The 23192-nt window shown below is 57.5% G+C and overlaps 3 protein-coding genes across 3 annotated transcripts; 2 read left to right on the top strand and 1 right to left on the bottom strand.

The window, feature by feature from the left end:
* Window positions 1-3145: 3145 nt before the first annotated feature.
* On the top strand, window positions 3146-4482 carry COCSUDRAFT_7782 (histone deacetylase; the record flags this gene model as incomplete). The annotated part of the gene is made up of 3 exons (XM_005648697.1): window positions 3146-3387; window positions 3707-3925; window positions 4314-4482. Coding segments are annotated over 3 exons (630 nt in total), but the record flags the coding sequence as incomplete, so codon positions are not given.
* A 2658-nt stretch (window positions 4483-7140) lies between these two features.
* On the bottom strand, window positions 7141-14938 carry COCSUDRAFT_47190 (hypothetical protein; the record flags this gene model as incomplete). Its single annotated transcript, XM_005648698.1, has 17 exons — window positions 7141-7468; window positions 7899-8108; window positions 8413-8573; window positions 9000-9215; window positions 9527-9928; window positions 10111-10430; window positions 10755-10987; window positions 11240-11327; window positions 11489-11732; window positions 12063-12211; window positions 12490-12741; window positions 12912-13064; window positions 13743-13811; window positions 13908-14151; window positions 14250-14401; window positions 14555-14749; window positions 14857-14938. 17 exons carry the CDS (start codon window positions 14936-14938, stop codon window positions 7141-7143), a joined length of 3498 nt encoding a protein of 1165 aa, XP_005648755.1.
* A 1442-nt stretch (window positions 14939-16380) lies between these two features.
* COCSUDRAFT_41487 (hypothetical protein) lies at window positions 16381-21846 on the top strand (the record flags this gene model as incomplete). The annotated part of the gene is made up of 15 exons (XM_005648699.1): window positions 16381-16467; window positions 16720-16829; window positions 17041-17200; window positions 17443-17607; window positions 17928-18107; window positions 18322-18432; window positions 18601-18744; window positions 18896-19057; window positions 19234-19484; window positions 19577-19846; window positions 20014-20245; window positions 20505-20659; window positions 20894-21082; window positions 21300-21442; window positions 21740-21846. 15 exons carry the CDS (start codon window positions 16381-16383, stop codon window positions 21844-21846), a joined length of 2466 nt encoding a protein of 821 aa, XP_005648756.1.
* Window positions 21847-23192: the final 1346 nt, after the last annotated feature.

Raw genomic sequence — 23192 nt, forward strand, 5'->3', positions numbered from 1 at the left:
TCAGAAAGAGTTGTCAATTCCCACAGCAGCCTTTCTCCATCGATGGACCAGCAGGTATGCTGTTGATGAGTTCCTGTGACCTCTCACACTCTCCCAGTATGTTCATGCACAATAGAAGCTACACCCCTCATGCCTCTGCATTTCTTTTTGAACAGCATTATAATGATCATTGAGCTGTGATACCGGGGCAGAAGGGTCACCTAATGAAAAATCACACTCGTGGTGCACAGGCGGCAGTAGGCGAAGCGCCCAGTGTGCATCAGCCAGGCAAGTGGGTGGAGAGTGCGTCCATTGATGGCGAGCGATGGGTGGATTCTTCCGATGCTGTTGCCATGGATGCTTGGGGAACCGCAGCGCCTCCGGCCCCCAAAGCTATATTCGATCCCCAGAAAGCTGCGCAGCAGAAAATGAAGCCACAGCGCAGGACGAGTCTCACAAGTGTGCTCCTTCGCTTGAATGGCAATAGCCTCCTCATGGCTATGCTTATACGTTCGCTGGCATGGCCTCTGCTTTTATGAGACATGCGCTTCCCTGAAGAAAATCTTTACAGTCTTGGCTGTGTCTTTCTGGAAGTCAAATTAGTGTGCTCCATTGACTTGTCTTGTCAGTCCAGTCCCTTTGTGCTGACTGAGTCGATCTGCTCTGTTGCAGTGTCAGACATGGCGCTAGGCAGCCAGGATCAGCGGCAGGGGTCAATCTCGTCGCTGCAGCAGCGGGAAGAGATCATCCAGCAGGGAACACACCAGCAGACGCACCCGCGGCAGCAGCAGCGCTGGACGCCCTCCCCCGCCCTGTCACCTGCGATGACGCCAGCCCGTGAAGACAGCAGCCGCCAGACATCCGAGGATGCCTCGGAAGAAGACGCCGGTGCAGCTGCGGAAGTCACAACGTTCCCAGCTTCTGCAGTCGTTGGGGAGGCCTTGCCTGTCAGCGCCCCACAAGCAGGTAATCAGATTCATTCAGGGGCCAATATTTTTGCCTGTCCGCAGCACTCTGTCTTGCTCTCCTGCATGCAGGCCTGGTTGTGGATGTTCTGCAAGACAAATTGACACATGGCCAAATGCGTGCAGACCTGGACATGGCAGGCAGCGGGGAGCTCTCAGTACCCAACCTGCAAGAGCGGCAGTCGGGGGCGCGCTTTGGCGGCCCGGGGCCGCCGTCCCACGCGCTGAACGGTGCCCGGATGGAGCACCATCTAAGCGACAGCGGCTCGGATGCAGACAGCAGCGAGGCCAGCGAGGGCGAGGACAACATCGATGGTGGTGCGCATCGCCTTTACTTATCGTGCCGCCCTGTTGCAGCCCCGTGCTGTAGGAGGTTACCACATGCACACTCAGGTTTAGGTAGGCGGGAACCATGGCGATTTCGCGGGCATGCATTTGCTGGGGTACATGACAAGGGAGTTGGCGCAATGGACGGCAATGCAGGAGGGCGTGCATGGGTGGGCAGAGTGACAAGATTCACCAGCATCGTGGATCGGCGCATTGAATGCCTGACAGAGACCAGCCTGCTGACTGGCATTTCTTGCAGATGCAGGGTCAGAAGGCGACGATGGGGACATTCCAATCGATGTGGCCAAGGCGCTGGGGCCAGACAATTTGATGGCGCTCAAGGAGATGGGCGGGGACGGCCTCAGCGGCGCATTCCGGCTGCCGGCCGGTTTCGCGCGCGAGCAGGACGCGCGCGAAAACGGCGACGATGACGGGGACGGCAGCAGCGCGACCGAGAACATGGGCGGCAGCTCGGACGATGACCTGGACGCTGACTACGACCCCGCCTACGCAACGGCGCCCAAGTGCATCAACTGCACCGCCCCCCTCTTCATGGACGCCGTCTGCTCGGTGAGGGAATTTGCCGCCCACCTCACTGCGAATTATTTGGGACTTCTCTCTGTCGCAAGAGACTTCAGCGATCTTAAGTGACCCAAGGTTTTTCAGCCGACTCATTGCATTTATACTAGATGTGCTTTTTCCTGAGTGGTACTGGGACAGATCTTTCAAAGTGAGGACAATATTCCAGACCTGCATGCAGTCAGGTCAAGGAAGGTGCATTTTCCATGTGGGCTCACCTCATTGGTGGGATGCTTGCGGCAGGAGTGTGGACATGACCCAGAGGATGACGACGCGCTGTTCAGCACAGAGCAGCAGCAGCAGCATGGGCCGGGGCTGTTTGCCGCGGTAGCGCAGGAGGGAATGTCGCCGGGGACAACGCTGCTGGCGTACGATGAGCGCATGACTCTCCACGAGGAGGACGCGGCCTCGCCCCACCCGGAGCGCCCCGACCGCATCCGCGCTGTCATTGCCCGTCTCCTCTCCACCGGCCTGGCAGGTGAGAAAAGCCTTTTACTTAACAAGGCTGCACAGCTGTCTCCTGCTCGGCTCTCTACTCTCTCCGACTCAAATTTTTGGTGACTGTCCAAGAGTGTACTTCCTGCAGCTTGGCATTTTCTGCCATCATCATACCCTGCGGGATCCAGCCACAGAATGATCACAGGCAGGCGGCTGCAAGACAAGAGAACGGTGGTGTATTGGTGAGCTCCAAAGCCCCAAGAGAAGCTTCTGCATGGCGGCAAACCCCCTTGCCAAGCAATGAGTCTGCTGCGGGCGCAGATCGGTGCAGGCAGATGTCGTGCCGGGAGGCGACGGCTGCGGAGATCGAGGCGTGCCATCAGCCGGCGCTGGTGCGCGCGGTGCAGGCGCTGTCGGCGGCGGCCGCGGGCAGCGAGGGCGAGCCCTCTCCCCCAGCCTACTTCACGCAGGACACATACATCAACGCCTCCACCTTCCTCTGCGCGCGCCTCGCCGCCGGCGGCTGCATAGACGTCGCTGCCGCCGTCGCGGGGTGATCTCTCTGGCCCGCATCTTAGCAACTCTGCAGAAAAGAATACCGCTCACTCATCCCAGTTGATTACACATGGCACTGCATCTTGCTACTGCTCCCTGATTGCAACTGGGCCCCACTGTGCTAAAGAGGGCTATCACAATGGCCGACCAGAAGCATCGTGCAATATGTTTCACAGTGTTTCTGCTCATCAATGGCTGCATTTTTCCCGCTTATGGGCTTGATCATGGCCCGATCATTTGTAGTCTCCTTGACAAAAGCCGCTCATGAATCTACACAGGGCCTGAGCCGGTTGTGGATGGCGTGCAGGGGCGCGGTGCAGAACGGCGCGGCGATAGTGCGGCCGCCGGGGCACCATGCGGAGAGCGGCATGGCAATGGGCTTCTGCTACTTCAACAACGCTGGGCTGGCGGCGCGCGCGGCGCAGGCAGCCGGGGCGCGGCGCGTGCTCGTGCTGGACTGGGACGTGCACCACGGCAACGGCACGCAGCACATCTTTGAGCACGACCCGGGTGTCATGTACATGTCCATCCACCGCTACGACGGGTGCGCCGCCCACCGCCTTCCAGCCCAGCATGCATGCACCACCTTGAAGCATGCATTGCATGAATTGCTAGACTCACAAATACTGATACTGGACTGGACACAAATCAAGATCAGATGCATCCATTCAAAATGCACAGCGCTTCCAGCGCTGCAAACCTGCCACCAGTTGCCTTTGTATCCTTTGTTGGAGTTGAGCCCCTTGGGAGGCATGCTCTAGGAGCCCTCAAGTACTGTGCAGCTGGGAGTGCACAGTGTGTTGTCTACAAAGTAGCGAGTTCTGAAGACAGTGAAGCATGAATGAGCGAGTGCGTGCGTGCAGAGGCCACTTCTACCCGGGGACTGGGGCGGTGAAGGAGGTGGGAAGGGGCGCGGGCGAGGGCTTCACGGTGAACGTGCCCTGGCCCATGGGGGGCATGGGCAATGGCGACTACATGGCGGCCTTCAGCCACGTCATCATCCCCATCGCGCACGAGTACAGCCCCGACCTCATCATCGTCTCCGCCGGCTTCGACGCATCCGCCGGCGACCCCATCGGCGGGTGGGCACCTTGCCTTCAATTGTTGTCCTCCCTTGTAATCCTGTAGGAGTGATGGTGTGCTGGGCCCTTTGGTGAGCTTTGTCGTTTCAACACCGGGCTGCCAACATTCAGAGGGCACAGCCACAGACCTTGTCCGCTTCAAACAAGTGCTTCCTTGATCTGGGCATGGAGTGGTTGGCTTTGCATCTCTGTCTCTGCCCCAATGGCAGTGTGCCACTCTGACTACTGCCTTGGCAGTGGTCTGATCTTCAGCTATCAAGGCTGTTAGCCAAGCAGTATGGACTGGATCATTTGTCTCTGTTGTACCGTGCAAGCGTTGAGGTTTTGGAAGGTTCCCATCAGCGCTCCTGCTGAATCGGCATGAGGGCTGAATGGCATGTGCGCGCAGGTGCCGAGTGACGCCGGAGGCGTACGCGCACATGACAGCCATGCTGGGGGCGGTGGCGCCGCTGGCAGTGCTGCTGGAAGGAGGCTACAATCTCACGGCCACGGCGGCAGGCTGCGAGGCGGTGCTGCGCGTGCTGCTGGGGGCGAAGCCGCCGCGCTTTGCCAAGCCGGCTGTCCCCTGCACCGCCGCCCTCATGGCCCTGCAGCAGGTCGTCGCCGTGCAGGTACGCGCACATGTCCACAGCTCCTGCCCTGCACACCCCTGCAGCCGCTCTCTGCTTGATATAACCAATGACTCTCCTGCTGATACTGCCCCTGCAAAGCCTTGCAGAGCAGCGCGCGCTCGTACACAACAGCTCAGAGGGCGCTCCAGGGGCCATGAAAATCGCTGTTCATCTCCTTGGACATCAAATGGTGTTTATCTGCGCTGGTTTATGACGGCTGAAGACAGCAAAAGGCCCGAAATGCTACTTGGGAAAATGATGGCTGACGGGCTTTTGGTGCATGCGGGTGCAGGGCAAGTACTGGCGGTGCTTGAGGGGCCTGTCAGAGCAGGCGGCCTTCAACCCATACAGCACGCCGTACGCGCTCACGGGCCGGCACGCCAGCCTGGACGCCGACCAGCTGTCACCGCGGCAGCCGGCTAAGAAGCCGCGCCCTGCGCCGGCCGCCGATGCCGGTTGGTCGCCGGGGGCCTCCGGCGCGCAGCGCGGCGCGTTCCCTCCGGCGGGCTTTGCGTCGCCGTCCCACGCCCGAGGTGCGCATCCGCCGGTCTCTACCTCTTGAGTAACTCACCAAGTCCTCAATACAGCATGGCACCTGTAAGGTGGATGTCACACAAAGCCACCACAATCACGCGCTGTCCATTTTAATGTCTCATGCCTCTACACAGGCTGGCGACTTTGCAGCTGTCAGCAATCGTTACTGGAATTTGCTGAACACAGTCGTGGCTTGCGCAGAGGGAGACTCGTCACGGCCGAGCTGGCCTAGGGGCAACGGCCCCGCCTCGCCGCGAGGCGTTGTGCGCATGGGCACGCAGGAATTTGGGCCTGCGGCGGGCAGCCCTGGCGGTGTCTCGCGCGCGCTGCACCGCACCAAATTCATCGCCAAACGCCACAGGGTACTACACATTCTTTGGTTTGTCTGATGGTGGCCACTTCAGAAGCCCCAGAAGCCCTTCATTTGATGTCCGATTTGGCCTCTTGAGACATGAAGGAAATATTAGCTGCAGTTGGAAGGCAGTTGAGGATGCGCGAGGATAGAGGAGGCCATTTACTTGCTGTAAACACTTGGTGTGGGCATTGAAAAAATATCGGTAGTGGGATGTCTGTTGAGATGGGCCTGACGATTTTGCGGGCTCTGTTGCAGGGAAAGAGCCAGCGGCGGTGGCAGATGCTGCACGCACTGCATCTATTTGCGCTGCGGGACATGATCAAGCGGCACTACCGGAAGCGCTCGCGGCAGCAAACCCAAGCCGCCCACTCGCAGGGATCTGGCGAAATGGGCACACCTCTGAACTCAGAGGAAGGCAGCCCCTGATTGAGCCTCTCCCTTTGCAATGTCTGTGTCACTGTTCCGAGCCACCTGTGTGTGCTTTTCCGCCTGTGCATTTGCGGTGCTACCAGCCAGGCCTGGTCTGCAGATGGGGCTGTCGGGACCGGGGTGTTTTGTCATGTGACTGCCTTACGAGTGAACGCAATTTGTGTGCATGTGTGCGGTCGTGTGTGCCTCGTGCTCAGATGTCTGTGTGTGACGACTCCTGAAACTCGCGCCTCTTTTTAAGCACCTCACTTATGCTATAGAGAGGAACTTGCAATGCGAAATTGAAATGGCTGCCGTGCATGGCACTCCACTGCAATTACGGTGATGTATGACATGTAAATTGAATTTGGTGGTGAAGAATCCAAAGCTATTCTGTGTGATCCTCCCAATTGTGCATTACAGATGCAAATACACAGCAGTCCAATTTCAAATTGCAAGTTGCAACTTTAATTTTTGAAAGGTCACGCGTGCGCCAGCATGCTGCAAAACACAACCTCTGCAAACAGAGGCTAATTCTACTATGACCGAACGCCTAGCGCGCATTCTACTGAAGCAACATGAGGTGAACAGTCAGATTGTCCAGGTGTGGCCTCTTGCAGCAGCTGCTGTCTGGTGAGCAGATTTCCAATCCGCTTCTTGTCATGACTCACCCACAGTGACTGCATATGGTGAGGTTGATGCACATACTCAGTTGAAGACAGACATTTCACGGAGGAAAGAGAGCTGCGCAGCATGCAAATAAAGAAATTGCAATCACACAAGTCAATGTTGGACCTGCCCAATCTATCCAAGCCGCAAGGCTGCTAAAAAATCCAAGCACACGCAGATTGACAAGAAAAATTTCTAAGGAACATCCTACATTGCATTTTTGCACCTTGACACCACCAGCATTCCTGCCTAGGACAGCTGCCGCAAACATCAGCAAATTAACAACAACACAGACCCGGTGATACGCAGCCCACCGCTTATGTCGCCAACTGCAGAATGTCCACTTCGCGGTACTCTCTCAACCCACCAAATCTTGACCAGAGCAATAAAATCATCAGAATCCACGCAGAACACGTGCCATAATGAAAATTACGCATACTTCTTGAGTGACGGCTGCAACACCCGCCTCAATTTCAATTCCCGCACGCATGCCAAACCATCCTCTGCTCGCTCGCTGTGTTGCGCTGTCTGCTTGAGCACTTGCTGTTTTGCCGTGCCAACTTCAGTGGACTGCGAAAGACTTTCCTCCCGCACTGAACCGCGCTCCTAAGCCTGCCGCACCACTTGCAGCACCTCTGTCAGAGCGCGCCGGGGGTCAAAACCGCGTCCCCTGACGGCTGTTTCTCGACCGCTGATCCCGCGTTGCTGCCGGATGCCGTCCGATTGCCGCTACCGGCACCAGGGGCAATCCCCCCGGCTTCGCCACCGCTGCCGCCGCTGCTGGCGCGGCGGGGAGCGACGGCGGCCCCCGGCGTAAGGGGCTGTGATGCATTGGTGCGGAGAGAGGCGGTGCGCACGAAGGGGGCGATGATCTCGGCGCACTCCTGCGCGTCCGGCCGCTCCTCCACGTCGCCCGTGCACCGCGACACCAGGTCCGCTATTTCCTGCGGCGCCTCCTCCGGCACCCTGCGCACATTTAAGGGGTTCGCAAAATATACTAGATGTGAGGGATCTGCACCCAACCGCTCGATGTCAGCCGCCTGCCCTGCCACGAGTACAGTGCAACGCCCTTTTCGGCGCCACGCAATGCCCTCACAGATGCCAAGTATCACTCCCCTTTCCGTTACTGTCATTTCCATTCCTGAGCAAGCCCTCAGCCCTATACATGCCTGCTAAGCACATTTATTCATGCACTGCCTTGCGGTTTTTCACCCTGTAGGCCAAAGTGGGCGAACACACTGGGACACCAAGGATCTACGGAAACTCGAGCACCGGTCTGCCTGCACTTCTTCAGCGAGCAGGGTGGGGCGTTGCCAAGAAAGGGGCAGTGGGCGCGTGCCTGATGTCTCGGAGGTTGCCGCGCCAGGCGGGGCGCTCGAGGGTGATGATCTCCCACAGCACCACTCCAAAGCTGAAGATGTCTGCCTTCATCGTCACACGGCCGCCCAGGATGACCTCGGGAGCCACCCAGGCCCATGTGCCGGCCGGCGCCATCTGGCTCAGGTAGGAGCGGCTGATCAGTGCTGCCAGCCCCACGTCGCTGATCTTGGCCGTGCCGTCCGCTGCTATCAGCACATTGCTGGACTTCAGGTCCAGGTGCGCCACCCTGCGCAGCAGCGTCCCCATAGATTGGCATGCAGGCAAGCAGAAGGGGCAGAGAGGTGGCGTGTCCGCTTAGCTGCGGTATCTGGCTGCTTTCTCGTCTACAGCATGAGCGCATTGAAATGCTATAAAAGGGGGCACAAGCAGGACTCGGGGTCGCTGGACCAAGGCAGCGAGGCAGAGGTCCAGAGCTACAGGACCGGATTTTCAAGCATGCAATGATGTGGCCCTCTACTGGAGCAGCTGTGGGAGGAAAGCAAGGCTTGCTGTTTGAGAGGAGGCTGTATGTGCACAGTTGTGGGCCTCACCGAAGGTCGTGGAGGAAGTGAAGGCCGAGGGCGATTTCGTAGGCAACGCGCTTGCCGCGGTTGTTCCACTGGAAGATGAGGCGCCCGTCCTTGGCCACGCGCGGCAGCACGTCCCACAGGTTGCCGTTGTCCATGTAGTCCATCGCCAGGATTGTGTTGCCCTGCACGCCACAGCACTCACATCTCAATAAAATCTCTCCACAAATCTGCCTTATCCTTCTGCCTTTCACACTCATCACAGCCGCCATGCGCCCGACATTCCGCAGGAACGGCAGACCCCAGTGAGGCGTGCTTGAGCACATGCATGACTGCGCCCAGCTCACAGGGCACCCATCAGCCAGCAAAAGTATCATGCACAGTTAGGGCACACCCCTCATTGGCTGGTTGGCACTGGCTCTTGGGTGACACTTCCAAGTTTCAAGTTTCACCTCAGAACTAGCGCAACTTGGCCACTGAACGCACAGTGCGTCCGCAATCCAAAGCCTTTGCTGGGACCCATGCATGCCTGAGGGTGGTGCTGTGCCCACCACTCAGACATAAACATAGCTTCCCAGAAAAATTCTTCAGGTCAAGGAGAGGAGACTGACCGGCTGGAGGCTGGCACCGACGAAGGGAACGACGTAGCGGGATCCGCGGCAGGCGCGCAGGATGGCCATCTCCTTGAGGAAGGCGACCTGCTGCTCGGGCGACTGGTCGCGCATCCGCTTGATGGCCACGGGCGCCATGCGGTAGCTGCCCTTCACCACCACCCCAAACGCCCCCTTCCCCAGCTCCACCTCCGTCCCATCCTCATTCAACTCCACCTGCGTGACAACGTTACCGCGTTGATACTGTCTGCTGTGCCACATACGTCCTTCAATTCCCGGAGCTCAAGCCAGGGTATGAGGATGCCTCACTGCTGCAGTCCAACTTCAGCACGACGCTCGTGACATGCTGAATGGTGATGCTGATCACAGCAGCGCCACAAGCGCATTGCAGAAGACTGGACTGTGGCTGTGAACTTTATCCTGAAAGCCTGGCAAAGTCTCAGTAACCATAACAAAAGCAACACTTGGATGACACCGGCGCAGTGAGGCAAAGCACAGATAGAGTGCCATAGCAATGGGGGACGGACCTGCAGGGCGTCAAGATTGAGCTCCCAGTCCTTCCAGGGCATGGAGGGCAGCGAGTAGTTCTCCGTGCTGCCCCCCTGCTGGCTCAGCGCCACCGAGCCACTGCTGCCCCCGTCCCGCAGCCCGCTGCCCGGCGCGCCGTGCCCGCTATACTGCCCGCTGTGCTGCCCACTGCCCGGCCCGCTGTGAGTGTCTCCCGATCGGGACTGCCCCGATCTGGGAGTGTAGCTGCCAGAGGCGCGGCCGCTGCCGGACACACGGCTGCCGCCGTTGGAGCGGGCCGGGAAGGAGGCGGCCATGCTGGAGGGGGCGCGCGAGAAGGGCACAAAGCTGTGCGGCGCTTTGGGCGGTATGATGCTGTCCGAGTCATGCGGTGGCACGTCCACCCGCATCAGCGCAGTCACCTGTGCTCATTCAAGAGCAGCTGTCAGCACCTACTCTCAAACAGCCCACCAACGTGGCCTTTGCCCGTCCACAAAGAACGACCAGGGCTTCACATTTGAAGCGCGCGTCTCTCCCGGGGGAGCTGCAGAAGAAATAATAGAGGCGCAGCAGAAGCTGGTAGAAATAGGAAGTGGGAGCTGACCTTGTCGTCCAGCGAGAAGGCCTTGTGGGGCTGGTTGCCCCACAGCTCCTGGTCCATCCCCCGGGTGCGCCGCTGCCGCAAGCGCCGGACGCCGTACCAGGCCGCAAGAGCGACAAGCACGATCAGGAAGCAGCCGCCCAGGACTGCGCCGGTGATGGCCGCCTCCACGCGCACGCCGGTGCCGGCCGATTGTGTGGAGGTTGACGTGATGTCCACTGGGCAGGGCTTGCCCAGCGAGTAGACCTGCTCCGCGTCCGCGCTGCCTGCCTTGGAGAAGACCGACACGCCATTCGGTGCGATCCCGCAAAGTCCCTCGTTGCCTGTTTGCGCAGCACACAACAGTCAACCGTCAGCTCATTCAGCAACTACCGGATTGTGTAACTCTCCTGCAGCACTGATGAATTCAGCGTAGCTCCGTCTGCCATGCTTGTCATTGCACTCCTTTCCCTTGCCTGTCATATTCCTCTCTGTATAACAGACAATTTTCCATCTGGGACAAGCAAAGCACCCCCTTCCCTTGCCTGTCATATTCCTCTCTGTATAACACACAATTCATCCATCTGGTACAAGCAGAGGAAGACACATGCTTGTGTTGAAGGCGAGAGGAGTGCGCGCAGAGCTGCTGCAATAGGGCAGCGGCGCACCAGGCTGGACGTAGAGCGATTGGAGGTTTGGGAAGTGGGCGCGGCCGGCTGCGTCGAGCGCCCAGGAGGCTGGCACAGGCCCACTGAGGTTGTTGGAGACGAGGGTGATGTTGCGGATGTTGGACATCGAGTTGCCGTCGCCCCAGGACGCCGGCAGCGTGCCGTTGAGCAGGTTGGCGTCCAGGTGCAGCTCCTGCAGGTACGCCCACGACTGCGCCCCATTGGCCGACCACCTGCGCGGCGGCGATGCCTATCAAAACCCAAGTTTTGCGGAAGCACGTTTCTGATCCTGGTGACAAGCCTCTTGCCCAGATGGGGTCTACAACACTCCAAGCGCTGTGACTGGATGCCTTATGGCCATGCTCAGGTGGCGGCTCCAGACTGACGCATGATGGTGAACAGATGACAAACAGCAATTGAGGCTACAGGAACAGCTGAAAATGCTGCTTGAGTGGCAGAGCAGAGGAAGGGAAGGGATGGCTCACTGAGAGGGCAGGGTGCCGCGCAGGTTGTTGCCGACAATGTTGAGGGAGGCCATGGCGCCCATGTTCGCCCACTCCGGCGGCAGCGTACCTGCAGCACACCTCACTTCATTGAATAATGCTCATCATAATTTGATACACCACATCTGATGTGGGCTTGGTGGCAGTGGGCTGCAGACGCCTGTGCAATGATCAACCTCATGGCAACGCTCCAGAGCTGCGAAGGGAGGAACACTGAACAAAGAGGCTCACCGGAGAGGTAGTTGTAGTTGAGGTCGAGGACGCTAAGCAGGGGCATGTTGGAGGACCAGGAGACTGGCAGCGTGCCGGTCAGGTTGCAGCCCTGCAGCGCCAGCACCTCCAGCTTGTTCAGGCTGCTGGTCTTGGAGCCCCAGTCTGCCGGCAGCGGCCCGCTCAGGCGCCAGTTCCTGTTGAGGTACAGCGCTCGCAGCGCAGGGAACGCCCCATTGTCCGCCCAGCTGTTTGGCAGCGTGCCCTGCAACTCATGCATGCAGCAATGTCAGTGGGAGCCGCCACACAGGCTGAGGACTACTCCACAACACGCTAAATGCCGCCAAGGGGTTCACAGCGCCCAAGAGGCCCACTACATGATGGCTGGGTGGTGAGTGAGGCCCCCAGTATGGCGTCCTATACAAAGCGGGTACTGTTTTGCAGGCCTGTGACAGAGGCCCGGTTGTCACTGCCCATGACACCGTGAAAGCGGCTGACGCCAAAGGGCTCCATCTTTGCTGTGCTTAAGATGCATCTGCTGAGTTGCCCAACGGAAAGAGCGGCCTGACAAAGTATGCATGGGAGAGGGGCGCACCGAGATGTCATTGGCGATGAGGCGCAGCTCCACAAGCTTGGGGAGGCTGATGTTGGCGGGCAGCGTTCCCGTGAGCAGCTGGTTGTAGAAGTCCAGCTTGGTCAGCTGCGGTAGCGCCGACACCACTTTCAACACCTCCCCCACATCCCCTGCACCAAATAATCCGCATTCAGCCCCCTCATTTGCAAGTAGCTCGAGCTGACTCCACTCAGGAGCGGACACACTCATGTGCGCGGCGCTTTGTTGTGAGCGCCCAACAAAGCGCTGTCCACCCGCATTTTGCAAACAGCTCTGGGAACTTTTTTTGGTGCACAATTTTCCCTCGTGCCAAAAATCACATACAATAACCCTGAATATGGCCAGACCCCATGCACAAGATGAAATTGCACAAGCTGAAGCGCAGAGGTAAAAAAAGTGAGCCACTGACCTTTAAGTTGGAGCTCGACGCTGGCATGCACAATGGAGTGGTCGTAGCCTTGCGCAAGGGGGGCCAGGACAGGGGGAGCGCGCGCGGGGATGCTGAAATTGAGCGATTGAACAAAGCCCTGCGGCGTGCATGTGACGCCCTGCCAGGAGCACATGGGCAGGCTGGCGTCCCAGTGGGAGTCCTCCGTGCGCGACACCATGTCAAAGTCTGTGAAGGTGGCCCTCAGCCGCAGCAGCGTCGCCATGTCACCGGCTGCGCATGCAAGCATGAGTCAGGACTCATAGTATTCCCACTGCTGCATTCTATTCATGCCTTGCCCACATCAATCTCCCAAATGTCATTGAAAGGCAAACATTCAGCCTTACAAGAAATAGTAAGTTGTTCGTGGCTCTTGAGGCGATGGTAAGAAGATGGAAGCGTACTTGCGGACTGGATGGGAATCTGGGCAGGGACAGTGGGTGCGGGTGCAGGTGCAGGGCACTGCGGTGCAATTCCCTGTCTCCTGACACAGTCGCGCCGAAAGTAGCCGCAGCTGAAGACATTGTAGTTGGGCATAGGGCCGCAGAAGGCATTGTCTGCAGTGGCACAAACATTTCATCTCTGCAGCCTATCTTGGAGACTCTATGTACTTCCAAACTAGGCTCACCGACAGGGAGAATTGAGAAGGCATGTGGTAAGCAATCTTAGGACAGGCACATGACACATAGTAAAGGCACAGGTGCCACACATGCATTTAGCAAGCACGCTGGGTGGGAGGGCAAAACCTTTCGTGACAAGGAAAGAGAGCCCAGCATAACCCCATCCCGTTGGAACAACACCCGAGAAGTTGTTTTTCGAGGTGTCAATGACTGACAGCTTGGGCATTGTGCCGTTTTTGTTCCAACTGCACACAAGCATGCAGCCTTCAGGCCCTGCTTTGAGGCAAGGATCTGATGACGCTTCATTTGTGCAGCACTCTGCCAGCCATTCACGCATACCAGCACTTTGTAAAGGTCTACTATCAATTCTACAAATTGTCAGAAAGCCCGGAGCAGTTATAAGGGATACTCACGCTGCAGGCAGGCTGGACGACAGAAAATTGCTGTACAGTTGCAATCTCATCAAGTTTGCAAACGACCCATTCGCCCCCCATGTGTCAGGAATGCTCCCTGCACTTGCCACAGCCCAGCTGATTCTAGAAATTAGACCAAACTGTCTAAACTAGGCAGATGCTACTTCAAAGAGCCCTAATGTGTGCTTGGTGTTCAGCGCACCTCTCAGATTATTTCGATCAAGATTCAGCCCTGTGAGATTCAGCGTACTCCATGCTGCTGGCAATGTCCCTGTGCAGCATGAAATCCCATTGGCATGAGTTTCTTCACGCTGCTGACTCAGGACCCTTCCTTTTGTGCGCTTTGTGGGACAGGGTCAGCACCAACCTGACAGCGCATTGGTGGAGACATTGATATCCTTCAGCGCTGGCAGGTTAGTCGCCCATGCGGCCGGGAGGGTCCCTGAAACATTGCAGTTGTTGATCTCCAGCCTGGACAGCGCCCTGAAACTGCTGCCATCCGTGCCCCAGGACGCTGGCAGTGTTCCCCCAAGGTCTGGGTTGAAAGACAGGGTGAGATTCTGCAACCGAGGAAACGAAGCATCCAGCCCCCAATCCGCCGGCAAAGACCCCTGCACAGCGATATTCTTCATCCAACCACGACATGTTGGGTGATCTCATTATCCATTGCATTGAATGCTTGTCTCCTGCAAAAGAGTCGAATCCCCACCTCTATGTAGTTATTGGCCAGGTCCAGCTCCTCCAGGATAGGCATGCTGAGGCTGCTGTTGGGCAGGGTGCCAGTGAAGGCCTGCCCTGACAGATCCAGTCGCTTCAGCTTGGGCAACAACGATGCCCCATACAAAACCTCCCCAATATCACCTGCACATGCAGAAAATTGCATATTTCGACCTATATCCTGTGTGCGCTGCATGCAACCTGGCGAGAAAGGTGTCGACATGGTCTCACTTGATCCTTGCATCGCTCAAGATCCAAAGCAGGCGGCAAACGGATCCTTGTTAGATAAGCGCTCACCGACAAGAACGGAGCCATTGTTTAGAAAGTGCAGGCCCACGACTTGCTTGTCAATACAGGTGATCCCCGGCCAGTTGCACACGTTGGCACCAGGCTTATCACTCCACCCAGTGCACTGTGCTCTCCGCATGTAGATACCAAAGTTCTTTATGGCATTTCTCATGAAAATCAGCCCATTCTGATCTGCACTGTAGCCTGCGCACGCAGCAGCGTTGTTTTTGTAATCCACTACCGCACACCCTCCCAGACACTGCGGATCGCATCACGCAAGCATTTGGCGAGACAGGAGCAAGCTGATGTACCTTTGGCATCTGTGAGAGGTTGGCCAGCCGTGAGGCATGCACACCAACAGATAAAGCTGAGACGCAAGACGACAACGGCCATGTTCGCAATTATAGTTTCATGGCCTTTGTGTCCTGCTCCCCTCCTTTCCTTTGGGACCATTGAGCAGGCCAGAAGCTGATGCTGCTTCTTAAAACGGCTCAAAGGTGATCTGGCGCACTTCCGTACATAAACTTTGCAGCTGATACTGCCGACTGGGAGAAAAGGGCGCGCTCAAGAGGACTGCGTGACAGGGAAGTGTCACGAGAAGCTGCATGCAGGGAACCCCACTGTGTCAAGCCCATAATGTAAGGAAAATAGCCAAGTACTCGTAGCATTTAGGATGATCCCAATCATCCAGAGACACTCACATGCAGTAGAAGAGGCGAAGAGCACTCAAGACCTACTTGCCTGGTCACGAGGAAGGCAAAATGCCTGACAGACCGACGCCACTCTGTCCCTTTCGACAGCGCGTCGGCTCGGATCGCTGCCTGGATGAAGCAGATGAATCTCCCGTTTAATCACACGCTCAAATGATTCATGTCCCACGACCAGCTCTGACTTCTTCACTGGCTACTGGCTGCGATGCCGTCTCCTGCGCGGCCACTTCGGAAAACCGTCAGTCCTGAAGCCAGGTGTTATGAACGCATGCATGAGTTCGCTTCATGAGCGCTCTCGAATGCGAGCAGCAAAACAAGAAACTGGCGTGGGACAATCCGGGGCTTCAGGGTCTATTGGCACATCCGAAGAGATACGCTCCCCCGGGCCCGTCAACAAGTGGGGTTTTTCAGGGATCAGAGGTATCGATGCATCAACCCTAGAGGCTTACCGCGCTTGCACATTAGGTAAAGCACGCTTGTTCGTTCTGAAGCGGGAGGGATACAGCTGGCGACTGCCACTGTTTGAAAGCATGTGCTAGAGCACTTGAGGCAACGGCGGAGGTGTGACAAACCAACAGAAGTTGGGGAAACCCGCAATCCTCTGTTGCACATCCACGACGATGTAAGCTGAAACATGCTGATGGGCGCAGCAGATCTTCACAACTTGTTGGAGAATGAGTGATTGACATTGATGGATGGGGTCGAGACGGAAGGAAGCCCGAGGGCGATATCAGAGGCAACATCAGATCAAGGAGCAGATGCCCTTCAAGATGTGTCTTTTCCCCGTTCAGCTGCAAGCGCCCAGCCTCCTGTGGAGTTGCGAGCCGTGGGGCAACAGCTAAGGGGGAGAACAGATGCTGGGCCTTTCCACAGAGAGCTGCAGCAAACGGCTTTATTGCGCCAGCAGGAGGTGAGGCTTCCTCAAGGACAATGGGGCACATGTAGTGCAATGCGGATGAAATAGTAATTTATCCTGGTGGAGGTGCAATCAAGGCTGCTACTGGCCTACCAGAGAAGTCTAACAAATACCAAACTGATCAACAGGCAACCATCACCTCTGCTGGCCAGCAGCCCTCCTGGCTGACTGGATCAGGCGGAAGGCTGGGAGCAGCATCTGGTCTCACAATGGATTCCAATGCTTCTGCTGCCATGCGGCAACCGAGCATCAGCCTTACAGCCCCAGCAACAAGCAGCCGCACCATTCCTCGCCAGGTAGACCACAGCGCCGCAAGTGGCTCTTTTATGGGTATTCAGATACAAACAGGACCAACATACTCCCTTCAGACATTGTGGTCTTGTCAAGAACTGTGACTGCACCTATCAATCTACCAGAGAGTATCTCTATTGCCATGGAAAGAAACACTGGGAATGTGTGGGGGCTCCCCACCAGCTGGCTTGAAGGAGTTGGTTGTTCTAGACTTGCATCTACATGCTGAGTCTGACAGGCACTGTGCAACTTTGTAGGATTCTCTGGCATCTGGTCCCAAGATCAGTGTGCCCTCCCGCACAGAAAAGACATCCTTCCTTGTGCAGCAGCCCAGCTCCAAGCTCTGGATGGAGGCTGTCCCCATGAGGTGAGCTGCTTCCTTCATCCACCTGCCCGCATGTCTTGCAGTGCATAGATTTACGATGGAACAGCTCTATTGTGGGCCGCATCACTTATCTTGAGGGCCATGAGATGCATGGCCAATAGAGCAGAGGATGGCAACAGGAGGTCCTCCCTTGGGGGGGGCGCCTGCCTGGTGATAACCATATGCTGCCTGATGCGGTCTGTTGTGCTGGCAGAGTCGGAACAAAGGCGACCACGACTTACAGAGTGTACAGCAATGCGTTCATGGAAGGGCGGCAGCAGGACAGCAGGCTGGGGCGCGGCAATGGGCGGTCGGGCATCCCAAGCATCCAGTCAACCTCTGTCACGCTCAGGCAGCCCGCCTGGTCCCGCTCGGTCAGCAACCCCTCCCTCTCCTTACCCGATCCCCCTGTTTTCCCCAGCTGCATCAAATGCAGGTGCCAAAGCTGCGATTATCCACAGGACTGCAGAGTGGTTTGCTTGCTGGAAGTCACATAATTATTTGGCTGTAAACAATCTGTTCATTTATTGATTCTTGCTGAAGGCTCGCAGAGTGAACATAGCAAGCATTGTGGGAAAGCAGGGTTTTCTGACATCTGGCTGGAATGTGCTTGCAGGGTGCTTTGGTGTCGTCAGGCGCTCCTGCCAGGCAGGACGGTGCGCGCCGCGGAGCGCCGGAGGCGGCCGGGCCCCGCGTCGGCCCGCCGGCCCCGCCTCAGCGGCAGGCGTCCTTCGACCTGAAGCAGACCGGGCACGCTGTGGCCGAGCGCATGCTCCAGAGGGTGCGCTGCTGACACTGACCATCAAATTGCTCTCAACACTTCTTGCTGCAGATGAGTGGCAGTGGATTTGCAGCATCCAGCTGTGCATTCCAAACTCTCTGAATGTCTCCTTCACTTCAAAGCCATGCATTCCCCAATTCTGCGGCAGTGCTCAGCATCGAGTATAATACCCTTTTTAAAGCTCATCAATATCCTACTCTTTGAAGCCCATGGTTGCTGGGATGCTGTTGTTTAGTTCTACCAGGAGCAGCCATCAACTATTGAGGCATCCGCCGAGGTTGGCATTCAGGAACTCAACAGGAGTTCATTGTGTTTGGCAGGGGTATGTGGTGCGGCCGCGGCGTGAGGACCTAGCATCGGAGTCCCAGGAACTTGCCGTGAGCGCGGCCTCCACCGGAGAGGTGCACCGCCAGGCAAGCGCATCAATAGCAGCCAGCAGACGGCGCGACTCGGGCAGCCCCGCAGAAACCGCCACAAAGCAGGCAGCCACCGCAAAAATGGTGCGCTTGCGCAGCCTTACTCATCCAAGACCCGATCTGCAGGCAAGGAATGCAAGCAGCCCAAGGACTGTGCTTCCACAATTACCTGCCACCCGTGTTGCTCACTTTGGGAGGAATACGGCCTACAGTTGCCACGGCCTCTCTTCACATGCCAAGGGATCTCTTCAAGCTGTCAAATGTTAGGGTGGCTGAGGTCTTGTGGTGGCGGCTGCAGGATCAGGAGCGCCAGCTGGCTGCGCTGCTGTCTCTGCCGGACCTGTCAAACGCCTCGCTTGCTGAGGCACAGGGCTCCTCAAATCTCATATACATCCTGAAGACATTACAGGTGCGCATCATCCTTTAAGAGCAGCCCCTTGTTTTCCAGCTCTTGCATTACAGCCCACCTTGGGAAGGACTGCTGTGTCTGCCTCCTCTGCTGCCATGTGCTTGCTTGGGACTCAGGACTGCTGTGGGGAGTACATGCATCGAATGACTGCATGTTATCGACGGGCAGGATCATGGAGGCATGAACCCCCAGCGGCTGCTACAGCAGCTGCAGGCGGCTATGAAAGAGTCGCCGATGCAGCAGGCACTTCTGATGCACATGCTGCAGGAGTCGCTGGCATCACCCAGCCAGCCACAGGCCCCCACGCGACAGGTATACCTGTCATGCAAAAAGCTGCTCGGCTGGCTATGCACAAACCTGGCTGCCTGCCTGTGTGCCCTAACCCTGCATCTGTCTATGTGGCGTCCTGGAACGACAAACTTTGAGTCATCTTCTGAGTCTAAACCTCTGTGATGTTTTGCAGGAGAGTGAGTACAGGGAGAGGGACCGTGATAGGCACAGGCGCGAGCCGGTTCCGGACAGGCATAGGGAACCGGATAGACCAGCTGTTTCCCCAAGAAACGCGGACTTGGCTGCCTCACAACAGCGTCCGGCAGCCAAAAGGATCTCGCACGAGGAGATGGAGGTGAGCCCCTGATTTTCGCCACTCATCTGTGCACAGCAGACTCGGAAGTTACAACCCTTCCTATCGTTCATCCTTCTGTCTATGTAAGGAGTTATGAGACATTAATACCTGTCATGGTATGACCTTTAAAGTAGCAGCGCTGGAATAGGCATTGACGACCTCTCTGATTGTCTCAGGCATCGATGCGGCGCATGGGGTCAGAGCCGGAGCAGATGCGCGTGCCGAGCCGAGCAGGGCCCAGGTCGGGCAATGTGTCACGGCTGGGCAGGGACCATGCCCCGGAGCCGGACCGCCACAGCAGGGGACCCCCACCGCAGGGGCAACTGGCGGAGGACCGGGCGCGGGTAGCCACTACCGCTCGCCAAGATCAGCCCTCCACCACGCTGCCACGTCTTGTGTTCAAGGACACCACGGCGCCCAGTGACAAGTGCGCCTTTCTGCTCTTCCAACCCGCACAACGGCAGATGATGGCCTTGCCACTTGCCTGCCGGGACTGAGCGATGCGTGGAAGTGCTGCAGGCAACAGCGCATGAACCCCTTCGAGGGGCTGCGCATGCAGCAGTACAAGGCGGCGGCGGCGAAGGAGGAAAATGCCACGGCGCGGCCGACACGCCCGGCTGCGGCGCATGCCGCTGACGCCCCCACTGCCGTACGCGAGGCCAAATGTGAGCCCGCGCAGCCGGCGGCCGGCCCGGCATCCCAGCCGACAGGCGACGCTGGGGATGCACAGCCGCCTCGTCCCAGGGAAGACAACCTCAGGCAAGCAGCTGCCGCCACGCTCGCGCTGCTGTATCAGTCCTCGTTGCTTGTCGTGCTGTAGCGAGGAACGATGCACATTCCCCAAAGTGGCTGATGGTGCCATGGAAAGCAGCATTCAAATTATGTCAGGTGCCCACAGAGCTCAGTCTGCCTGGCCTTTTTGGGGGCTCCGTTGACCGGGGCAGTCCTGCGCGCAGGGAAGCGGCCAAGATGCTGCTGTGCCTCAATAGTACCGAGCCGGTGGCCAGGGGGGACCAGGCACCGGCGCAGGAGGGCGCCTCCCCGCCACCTGCTGCTGCTGCTGCTTCCAAGGAGGAGCCCCAAGCGGCTGCAGAGGATGCCCCCACTGAGGCAGGGAACGCCTCCATTGTGAGCCCCCTGCAGGCCCTTGTGCAGGACATCATGCAGCAGCAGAAGCAACGTGCCCAGGTGGGTGGCCATAGCATATGCAGAACATGCACGTTCCAATTTTTTGTCAGTTTCTGAAAATTGCTGGTCTCTCTGGCGCCCATGGTCTTACTGATAGGAGAACAGCCGGCAGTTTATTAGCTTGGCAGTGCTGTTCTGCTTGAGGTCTGTGGGGTTTGCAGTGGCATTTTGATGTGGCTGTCTTTCCTGGCGACAAGACCTGCCAAGGTCTCAACAGGCGGCGCTCATTTTGGTTGCGAAGGGGTTGCTGGCTGTGCAGGAGAGCGCTCTGGCAAAGCTGCCATTGGGTGTCAGCCGCATGGAGCGGCGCGGGGGGGACCGGACGGCTGCGGCCATGAGCGACGAGGAGGCATTTTCTCCGCCGGCCCCTCCCGGAGGCCGCAAACGCGCGCCCAGGATGATGGGCCTCAACAGGTCTGCTGGCATGGGCCTTGCCTCTATCCTGAAGCAGTTACTCAGTCAGTGGACCCTGCTCCTTGGTGATGCTGTGAGAATATGCATTTTTTGCTGGCTACATGTTGCAGGCATGCAGAGGCGGCAATATTGGCTAGACGCTGTTGGATTCAACCAGCAAAAGTGTGTGCCGAGACACTGAGGGGCGGCAGGGAGAGCAATTGGCTGTACGACTGAGATGGAGGGCGTGTGCAGCATCAGGGATCCGGGGCCAGCGCCTGTGATGGAGGAGGCTGTGGGGAGCGGCCTGCTGCGGGAGCCCAGCGGCAGGACCCTCAATGTTCTGGGCTTTGTCGTGCCCTCAGCGCCGCGAACTGGCCATATTGCCCGAGGGGATGGCGCGCCCGCATTCGTCGAGCTGCCGCCACCGTCGCGGCATCCAGGGTCAGCTTCTCCTCGCTGTGCCTCGCTTCATGAGACCATTACCACCTTGATCAGATCGAGCTTGCATGCGTGCTATGTAGTACATGTCTTCCAGTGCTCGAGTGGTCATGCCGAGGTTCGGTTGCACGGGCACATTGAGCTAGATAAGGGGGGCAGTAATGCGAGTGAGGCGATAAGTGGTGTCCAGATTTGGCGCTGTTGAGGGTACCCGGCGCAGAGCAAGCGGCAGCGTGGGCGAAAGCAGCGGGGGGAGGTCCGAGCCCGGGGGCCCCAGCGCGCTCTCAGGCGCCTCTGCAGAACGGCGCATCTCCCACAGCCTCTCCGGCCGCCGCGTCACGCGCCCCGTCCTGCACGACTCCAGTGCGCGCTGCTGCCTCTGTTATTTGACCGACCAAGGGGGCACGAGCATGGGCTCGTTCCCAGAACATGAGGATGCATGAAGGCTGCTATCCTGGCAGTCCTTGCCCTGGGTCTATTTGCCTGCTGTGAGGCTCCTTTGTCAACTGAGAAGGGGTGCACATTGCCTGATAGACCAGCAGCATCTCAGCTCTTATGCGCCCTCATGCCTGCCTTCTCAATACCTGGCGCTCAGTACCTGGTGTATGTGTGCATTAGCCTCTTGTCATGCTCTCATATCGTCCTGGGAATTTGTTGCAGGTGTTGAGTTCTCGGAGGAGAGTTCGGAAGAGCAGCACACCACCGACAGCGAGTCCTGGGACACCAGCAAAGAGCCCCGGCATCGCAGGCGACGCAGGAAGCGGTGACGCCGCCAGATTGTCGGTAGCAAACAGCGCAAGAGCAACTAGCAAGCAGTGCCCGGCACATACCCAAAACAACCAATAGCAAGTGTTGTTGTGGAGTCAAGAGGTGGCTCATGGCTCTGAGCCAATGCTGCCACAGTCCACACCCAGATGTGGCCTGATTGCCAGATGCAGCGCCAGGAATCTGTCGCTGAAGAGCAGTTAGGTTGAGCATTCATCCACGAGTTGTCTGGCTCTTATGAAAATCCTTGTCTTTCTGCGTGGTATGCCTGTTTGGCGGCCACGAATCTGCTTTCTCCCGACACATAACAGAGAAACTGCCAAGGTATGAGTTCTGTCTCCTATCGATACTATGGTGGGCCACGCTGGAGGCAGCAGGTCGGTGAGATTACTAATAACGACACATTACAAGCCCCCTGTCTGGGCTAAATAGTGACTGCAGAGGTGCATTTCCGCGCACCAAGTCCCTATTCTAGAGGGGACTCTGACTGGATTTGCGACCGCAGAATGGATCGCTCATCAGTCATTGCTCTGGAGGTGGTTGGAAGGTAGTGGGTTGCCCATGCATGGCGGTGCGTATGGGAAGTGATGCTGTGCTTATTTAATTAGCTTTCTTGTTGGTGGAGGCTACACCCGCACTGTGTAGTGTGCGGGCTAAAGGAGGAAATCTGGCGTGCACACATACGACACTTTCTTTGGTATTTCTAGGCTTGGGATCTCACGGACAGGAGTGAACTTTCATTTCTTCACATTCAAGGCTTACTGCAGTGAACGGCGGTCCGTTCGCTGTAGTGAACCTGGAGGCATCCTTCAGTGATTACTTCCTCTGAGCAGGAGAGGCATCATGCAAGGAAGTCACCGTCCTTTTTCAACCACTGTTGCTTGCACGTTGAAGCAGACATGAAGGGTGTGCCTCTGGCGAATCTGAGCTTCACGCATTGCATTGTGCCTTTGTTTTGGGCGCCCACATCTGACTCAGGATGGCCACATGACGGGAATGTCGTTGTCGAGCAACGGGGATGTCGTTGGCAAATGGGTCTTATTTTTGTGGGGGCTCTTGAGCTGCTTTGCACCACCAAAGTGCAGGACAGCACCATGCTGGGCCTTGGTGGCCGTTCCCGTGCATGGGGAAAAGCAAAGGCTTGTGGTTGATTTTGGCGAACGAGCATATTGCGGAGCACTTTCACCGCAAGAGTGTCAACTCCATGCTATCAGTTTGTTGAACATGGTGCATAAGCACTACCTAGAATCTCTAAACATGCTTCAACTCGGTCGATCAATGATTCAAGGGTGAGAACGCGAGACTGCTGGCAATAAAGAGATGGCATTGTGAGCATGGCCATGATGTC

The sequence above is a fragment of the Coccomyxa subellipsoidea genome, assembly GCF_000258705.1.
Source record: "Coccomyxa subellipsoidea C-169, whole genome shotgun sequence".
Lineage (NCBI taxonomy): Eukaryota > Viridiplantae > Chlorophyta > Trebouxiophyceae > Coccomyxaceae > Coccomyxa > Coccomyxa subellipsoidea.